Source organism: Limulus polyphemus, unplaced genomic scaffold, assembly GCF_000517525.1.
Source record: "Limulus polyphemus unplaced genomic scaffold, Limulus_polyphemus-2.1.2 Scaffold379, whole genome shotgun sequence".
NCBI classification, from domain to species: domain Eukaryota; kingdom Metazoa; phylum Arthropoda; class Merostomata; order Xiphosura; family Limulidae; genus Limulus; species Limulus polyphemus.
In genome coordinates this window covers 506,469-515,738 of record NW_013665989.1, presented here as the reverse complement: position 1 = coordinate 515,738, position 9,270 = coordinate 506,469, and the positions used below count along the sequence as shown (strand labels likewise).

The 9,270-nt window shown below is 32.8% G+C and overlaps 1 protein-coding gene across 3 annotated transcripts in view; it reads right to left on the bottom strand.

Annotated features, from left to right (window-relative positions):
- LOC106457835 (acetylcholine receptor subunit beta-like 1) overlaps window positions 1-9,270 on the bottom strand; it is a 63,856-nt gene that overhangs the window by 33,388 nt on the left and 21,198 nt on the right. For 2 of the 3 annotated variants that reach the window (XM_022383879.1, XM_022383877.1), the window contains exons 2-3: window positions 6,119-6,255; window positions 632-676 (exon numbers count right to left, since the gene is read on the bottom strand). In XM_022383879.1, the coding sequence (XP_022239587.1) occupies window positions 632-676; window positions 6,119-6,255 (182 nt within the window). The remainder of the gene's footprint in view (window positions 1-631; window positions 677-6,118; window positions 6,256-9,270) is intronic. The other variant, XM_022383878.1, reaches the window with a different exon arrangement.

Genomic DNA, 9,270 nt, shown 5'->3' with positions numbered 1-9,270 from the left:
TGAAATACATAGTTACTCTAGGAAGAGGAGAAATTCACGTATAATAATGAAATAAATGTTACACTAGGTAGAGGAGAAATTCACGTATAATAATGAAATACATACTAACACTAAGAAAAGAAAAACTTTACATGTAATGGTGAAATACATAGTTACATTAGGGCAGGGGTTCTCAAACTTTTTTCCTGAGACCCCCTTTAAAAGTATTTCAGGCTGTGACTACCTCCACTACATACACACAAAGTGATAGCAAATCACTGACCATACTCTGAAATATCCGTTATCGCAATATTTTTTATGATTTCGCGACTCTCCCTTTTGGATCGGGATTCCAGTTGGAATAACGCTGTACTTGGGTAGGAGACTTTATGGGTAACACTGAAATACACAGTTACATCAGCACAGGAACTTTTTACGTATATTACTTCAATACGTAGATCCACTTGGATAGATAAACACAAGTTATATCAATTAGAGCATAAGTTAAACCAGAAGTTGAGAATGAGATATTTTGAATTAATTTTTACTATAACACTTACTTCCAATATTAAAACCTTTAAAGACGAATCCTGCATGTTTAATGTTTAACTTTAAATTAATAAAAGAACACGTTCTGTTTCCACAAACTTACCAGTTGTAGCCAAACATTGGACGTCATTATCTGGTTCTTCTCGTTCTGTAAGTATATGTAACAACGTAAGTTGGTATACTTCAAATATCCGTTTTTTTTTTTTACTACGGAGATAATGTTGTTGTTTTTTCGTGAAGTATTAAATATTTCTTATTTACTAGATTTGTAGAATACAGAATTATTATTGGTACTTTTTCTTCCTATTATACAAAATGTATTTTTATGGAAATTTTCGAGGTTTGCAAAGAGTTTTGCAGGATTTATCAAACTAAAATACACTGAAAAATGTAAACATATGGATACAAAAGCTCTTTTGTAAAAACTGAAAGCGATGCCTAAATGAACATATATATATTTTCTATTAAACATAAACTAATGCATATGAGGAGTTAAACGATACAGTTTAACACAATCTACTTAACATCCTGGCACCTGAGAAGTACAGTAAGAATTATGGACGTTTATATATTACTTTAATGAATTTGTTTTTTATATTTTAAGCGAATTACGTGACACTTTCTACGTTGATTTGCGTGGTTTGCACACAAGTAGAGCTTAATTTATTATTATTATTCAGGTACTGGTTACTATGAGGGTATTTTAGCCATTGTTTATTACTCTATAAACTGTTGTCTCAATTACGCTCAGGAGGTGACCGGGGAGCAGTTCGTTTGCTTTGAATTTTGCGCAAAGCTACTCGAAGGTTATCTGCGCTAGCCGTCCCTAATCTAGAGGGAAAGTAGCTAGTCAACATTAAACACCGCCAACTTTTAGGCTAATTTTTTACAAAGCATAGTTGAATTGACCGTAACTTTATAATATTCCCATGGATGAAAGGGCGAGCATGTTCGGTAACGGAGATTTGAGCCCGCGACCCGCAGATTGCGTGCGAGTCGGGCAGACTTATCAGGTCAGTCCGGCTTTGATTATGCTATATCGATTCAAAATTATTTCTAGATTAGGAGCGTATAAATAAAAGAAAGTAAATCTGAAGTAGAACGATACAGAAATTAATATTTTTCCTAATTTTCAATCAACAATTTTTTTCGGGGGGGGTGGATTTTTAAACTATAATCTCTAGATCCATGTTTTCTTTTTTCATTACCCTAACTATGTATAAGAACGTTCCAAAATGCAGAAGACTCACTGGTTTGCGAAATTTTATATCAGAAATACATACCCTGTTCTAAAAAAACTATGTAAAGTGTAGTAAGCTAAATTTTTGTCATTAAAACAAATTTACTAAAAATAACTGAAATGGATATTTCTAAATAGTTAACAGTTTTAACTTATTTCTATCAATAGTTTAATTTCTTAATAAAAGGTATTCTGTTAGGTTGCATATTGCATTAAAAACCTCTGTTTGCCTAGATATTCATAATTTTTTACGAATAAACAACTCTCTGATTTTAAATAAACACTGAAAGTTTGAATCCGTAACAAAATATAAACATTACTTTGTAAGATCACATCTTAATAAAACAGTAAGTTATCACGTGAACTTTAGAGTATCAGTTGCACTTAACTATAGATAGTAATCAGTTAGATTGTTTGTTTGTTTCGGATAATCATGCGATACTACATAACAGCTACTTGGGCTAATTTTGAACTAACGGACTAGAGGAAAAGCAACTAGTCAACAACACCACTACCAACTTTTAAACTAGCCCCCCAGTGACACAGCGGTATGTCTTCGGACTAACGCTAGAAACCGTGTTTCGATACCCGTGGTGGACAGAGCACAGATAGCCCATTGTGTAGCTTTGTGCTTAATTTCAAACAAAAATAAAACTTTTAAGCTATTCTAATCAAATAGTGGGAATGGGATTTAACTGTCACTCTGACAACGCATCCAGGATCTAAAATGCGGGGCACTATTTTTGAAGTTACGGGGTGCGAACCATGGACTCTTGGATTCACATTCTGGCACAGTTATTTAAAGAGTAGATAAGTCGAAACATTTAGTATTTTTTTAATTAAGTACGATTACTATTATTCAAAAAGTCGAGTACTAAATTCAATTTAATCAAATAGATAATTATAGAAAGTAAAATTACGAGCTTGCAACGCTAAAATCCAGGGTTCGATAGAGCGCAGATAGCCAGTTGTGTAGCTTTGCCCAAACTAAAATAAAAACAATTGAAAGTAAATTATTAAATGATTAGTAAAAAGTCAGTTTACAGACTTTAATGTAACTAGAAAGGCAGAGTATTTCTTTAAACGTTCGTTGGAAGGCAGATGACCAGCACCCAAAAATCGTGTAATGGGTTTGATTTAATCAGAAAATAGAATTTTTAAGAATATTATTATCATCTAACATGTATTTAGGTAACATGGTTTTAACAAGATAGTGTAGTCATCTTTTAAAAACACAAGATATATTGCAGGTGCGATGTTGCCTAGTAAGTAAAATTTAATTAGGTTTGTGAGAAGTTGTAAAAAGTAGAAATGCGTAAATTATTATAAAGTTAATTAGATATAAGCTAAATAAATCTTTGAAATGAATTGGGAGTGGTATCACAAGCATAAAACAATTTGCAATAAGTTAAATTTATATAAAAGGCACTTACTTTAAATGAAATTAGGATGTGATTAATAACTATAGCGGCTTGCAGTAAAACAGTTTTAAATAAGTATTAATTCGGCAATTGTTTAAAATCTGTGAAAAACGAAACTAGTGGCTGAAATGTCATGCATCAAGTTAAAGTTATAATACTGGTTATATAATTCTATGAAACTGGAATTGAAAATTATTAACAGTTGAGACGTGGTGGAATGAAGAAACTAATTCTTCTGCAGATATTTGTAATTTAAGAATGAAGATAAACATCACAGCAAATAAAAGTACGAGGCACATCAAATTACAACATAATTCATCTGAAACATTTATCACTGAAAACATAACATAAATCGTGACGTTCCGAATTATCGCAGAAGCAAAGTCGGCTGTAATATATTTGACACAAGATCACTTAATATGTCCATAAATAACGTAGGTTGCATACGGATTATAAAATAATACTGTGGCTACCAACAAAATAATCTCATTATTCTTTAGGATTGTGGAACTTTGCATTTTCATAATAGACGGATTCTTCAGAGATTTGTAAGTTTCAGACATAGCAATTTCAGATTTAAAAGTGCTAAATAAAGAAGGCCAACCAGTCATCAGACATGTTTAAGAACGAATTAAAACAGGTTTAACTGAGCTGAAGTAGAACGTATTTTCATATTGGCAGAGATTCTTTAAGAGATTCAAATGAGAATTGGTAGACTTAGTAACTGAAGATATCAAAATAAATTTGGTGGTTAATGTTTTCTTTGTGCGTATAGGAATGTTAGTGATGCAAGAGTTTGATAGTTTGGAACTGGTTTTGAAAAACAATCTCCCAAGTGCACGGACATAGTGTTTCCAAAGTAGGTAAACTTAAAATTAACTCATACATATGTGAATAATATAAGCACGAGCACAAGGCTATTGATAAACTGTGCTTCCAGAGATAAAGCTTTAACAATTATACATTTTGTATTTTTTTATTCTTTCATTTTGTTTCTTCTACAATGCTAAAATTAGGGGTTCGATTCCCTGCGGTTGACACAGCGCAGATAGCCCACGATGTAGCTTTGCACTCAAGAACTCACCAACCCGTACATCCACACGATCTCTTTTATTCCCTGTACATCCACATGATTTGTTTTATTCCCTGTACATCCACATGATCTGTTTTATTCCCAGTACATCCACATGATTTGTTTTATTCCCTGTACATCCACATTATTTGTTTTATTCTCTGTACATCCACATGATCTGTTTTATTTCCAGTACATCCACGTGATTTGTTTTATTCTCTGTACATCCACATGATCTGTTTTATTCCCAGTACATCCACATGATCTGTTTTATTCCCAGTACATCCACATGATTTGTTTTATTCTCTGCACATCCACATGATTTGTTTTATTCTCTGTACATCCACATGATTTGTTTTATTCCCAGTACATCCACATGATTTGTTTTATTCCCTATACATCCACATGATTTGTTTTATTCCCTGTACATCCACATGATCTGTTTTATTCTCTGTACATCCACATGATCTGTTTTATTCCCTTTACATCCACATGATCTGTTTCATTCCCTGTACATCTACCTAAACACTTAACTTTTCATGTTCCTTGAGGTTATTGTAACCAAACAACTTTCATGCAAATACAGAACTGATTCTTCTTTTCTCAGCATTTCAGGTCGCAACGGTTTGTACTGTATATTTAGAGCCAGCTCCTGAAGATAAAGAATGCTGCAATATGATATATATGGTAAAGTTAATTTCAATATATTAGCTCCACCCCCGTGACTCAGTGGTAAGTCTAAAAGCTTATAACGTTAAAACTGGGTTTCGATATCTGTGGTAGGCACAGAATAGATAGCCCATTGTGTAACATTGTGCTTTAAAATAAACAAATCAAAACAGACAGTATTAGTTAATGTTTGTTAAATAGTTATTTCTCTAAAACTAATGTAGAATATGGTTAACAGTTGAGGCATTGTAGTGAAAGTAAGTTGAATCAAAGAGGTGTTGAGTAGTTGTTTAAAACCAATTTACATGATTAACCAATAATGATTGTATATTAATATAGACATAATCATTCTATAATCATTAGATCATTCTATCTCGAGTCAGGTGATCCTTAAAAATAAAATCACTCTTTAGAACTTCATATAAAATAGATGTATGAGGTAAATTTTTTCCTAATATTAAGAGATGAGGAACAAGTGCAACATTGCCTGTCATGTTCTAATAAGTTACTGACGGGCAACAGCTGAAGCGCTGAGCTGTGAGTTACATGTAATTGGTTTGAATTTCGCGCAAAGCTACACGAGGGGTATTTGCGCTAGCTGTCCCTAATTTAGCAGTGTAAGACTAGAGGGAAGGCAAGTAGCCATCACCACCCTCCATCAACTCTTGGGCTACTCTTTTTACAAACGAATAGTAGGATTGGCCGTCACATTATAATGCCACATTATAAGTGAAAGGTCGATTCCGAGTCAAACGCCCTAACCACTTGGCCAAGCAGATGTAATTATAGATAATAGGATACCTTAGAAATACTTAAAACATTATGTAGTATTTCTGATTTAGGCAATTCTTTAAGAAAGTTTGACATAATTTGAGGAGAATTGCAGTACACCTTCAATATAAGCTGCTAAACATAATCGTCATAAAACGTTATCTTTATTTTCATTAAAACTTGCACATTCTGATATTGTTAAGCACTTCAGTATTTTTTCAGAATTGATGTTAAATTAATCATGAATTAATGTGAATTGCATTTTTCCCTAAATTACCCTGGTAGAAGATCAGTTAAAATAATACTTCAAATTAATATTGTGCTTAACAATTTTAATCATTAAGCACCTAAGTATTCTGTCAGAATTAAATGTGTAAGTTTAACATTATTTTACTTATCGTTTGTTGAAATGCTTACCACATTAATGAGCTGGATGAAAGAGAGCCCAAAACTCACATTCACAGTCCTATTCGTGACTTCTACTGGTCGGATTAGTTTATTGTAATCCCGGAAGAGGTCACGTACGAGCCGTTCTTCATCTTCTGAGCATCTCACTATTGAAACAAACAGCGTATAAAACTATTTCAAACAATGCCACAATTTGAGATAAAGTAAGATATCCATCATCAGCCTATTGGATATGTACTTCTAGGATTATAAACAAAAACGTATCTGCAAGATATTAATATACAGTTTTAATGCTCAGCGAAAAGTCTGAAAAGTCATAACGCTAAAATATAATAGTTGTAAATATGTATGATAAAGAATAGGTGAGGGTAAGGTGCGCGGTATCCAAAGAACTCTTATTCAGGCCCATTTTTTAAATCCCTTTAGATACAAACACATGGAATGTCAATATAAATGCGCTTGGATACGTTGTATTTTAATGGTGTTTAATTTTTGTATAAATCCTCTAGGTTCTATTGCGCGCCAGCCTAATGAAAATACTAAATAGTAATTAAAAATCTTCTAGTTCTCATAATGTCTTGATGTAAATTGTTCAATTTGACAATATCAAAAAGCCATTTTATTAAGCCTACTGCGCTCTGATATTGGAGCTTATGAAACTGTACTTCAAACATCCAAAAGTGTATATAAGTCCTGTTTGAACTTAAGTAAATAATCTATATTTAACACCCTCTCATAAAATGCTAAGCTACGACACTCATATTATTTAGAAAACTTGTTTTATTTATTTATTTGGTTTTAAGGAAACAGAAATATCTTCCGGAAGTATCGTATTTCAATCAAGTACAAATTCTCATTTGCGGATAAACTATGGTTACTTGAATGTGTCATAGTCAAAGAGTGGATTCTAGCAGTATCTCTTTTTAGACATTTTAAATGGTAAATTTATTACGAAGCTTCGTAACTGTCTCACAACACAGACGATATTAGTACAATTTATCATTTGATAGTGCTGTTGGTAGATACACTAAATCTTAAAAACATCAAATCTTCTAAATGTAATTAAATGTGGAAGATGAAAACGTCGGTGAATCTGTGTTTCTTACTGGAACGTTTTCACAACAACCAAATAATCACATGAAACCATAAATAAATTAAAATAGTTAATTCAACTCACAAGAGATCACTGTATTACTGGGTGCAAGTGAATGGTTACTGTAATGAGAGTTTCGTGGATATGTCCTCCAATGTTACACTTGCCTGAGCTAATGACATGGAAGTTGCCAAGGCTAAGAATGCATACATCCATAAATATTAAAGGCTCAGACGTTTCAAACCGGTTTTAATTGAAGCTCCCACTGATGTTAATGATCACGTGCGAGAAAATGGAGATTAATTTTGTGTAGGTTAATGGTTCACTGTTGCTCACGTGTGTTAATTTATGATACCCACGAACGCAAGGTTATCAGTGGAAATTAGTCCTTGAAATGGATATAATTCTGCCTGTACATTATTATGTGTTTTCTCATTTTTATTTGTAAGTATTATTTGTTGAAGTAAGGAATATTTGAAATGTAAGACGCTTAAAAAAAACAACCTCTTTAGTCTTAATGTCTAAAATGTTGCTGTCGTGTGTAATTGTGAAGCTACAGTTGATAAAACGGAACATTATTCGCCGGACATACTGAGGAAAGATTGACATCTTCAAAATTATCAGTTGAATCGGGGAACTTATTATGAAAGAAATGTTGTACGTATTTGGGAAACAACGGTCTACTCTCAAAACCATCGTCAGTTTGTGTTTTTACAAGAATATTTTATTGGTTATGAAGTATGTTTATTCCATGTATAACAATAAAAACATGTTTTTGCTGTTCATTGCCGTATTAGTAAATGACTTTGTTTCATATACGTCATAAATGAGTCTGTCTTTCATGCTGTTTCAGAACATAATGAATTATATTTAACTTTTTTTAACAAACTGTTGAAGATGAATAATATGTCATAATCCGAAACGTGCATAAAAATAAAATGTTATGTTTGTTCTTCGTCATCCTTGAAACTACTACCACCATTGTTACTCTGTGTCATATACTGCACGATCGTCTTCCGTAATTATTTAGGAGTGTCCCGAAAACGATTAAAATCATTTTCTTCTTTTATATCACATTTATATTATGTAAGATAAATGTGAATCATGTTAAAGATCGATAATAAGTCAAAATAATACATTGAACCAATACAAATTAGTGTGTGTTCTCTTTCTCAACAACCTGCCCCCCATTGGTACAGCGGTATGTCTGCGGGCTTACAACGCTAGAATCCGGGTTTCGATACCCGTGGTGGGCAGATCACAGATAGCCCATGTGTAGCTTTGTGCATAATTAAAAATAAACAAACAAACTCAACAACCTAAGTGTTGAAAAATAAAAAAATATATAAATGAGAATTTAACCCTTTGCTCACAACAGAGTCTCCCAGTTGGTCAGCGGTAAGTTTATACATTTAGAACGCTAAAATTCGAGGTTCAATTCCTTGCAGTGGATAAAGCGCATGTTGCTTTGGACTAAAATAATCAAATAATTCTTACGATAGAGGTGTACTTGACAAGTCCATTATTTCTATTCCAAGGACCATATTATATGTTATTAGTAGGACCTTTCTTCAATAAAATATACAATAATACATCAAATATAAAATTTATTGGTATTTCATCAGATTTCCTCATTTTTGATAGTACCTGGTAATACAACATGCATGGTCGCGAAATAATTAATGTGAATAAGTAATATTTTTACTCTTAAATTGAATTAAACTCTATTAGGAGTATTTATAATGACATCTATTAATAACTTTTCGCTTTGAAGTTAAGCACAAAGCTACACAATGGGCTATCTGTGCTCTGCCCACCATGGGTATCAAAACCCCGGTTTCTAGCGTTGTAAGTCCGCAGACATGCCGCTGTGCCACTGGGGGGCATATTAATAACTGATCCCTACATTACACCATTAATTATAAATACAAGACCTACGTTAGTAGACCGAAAATTTTTCCTCAAACAAATTCATAACTGGTGTATGAAGCCAGTTAAAAATCTCTGAGAAATACAACTATCTTATACCTAAATCTTATTTAAAACTCCGTCCTAGATGGGGCCTGGC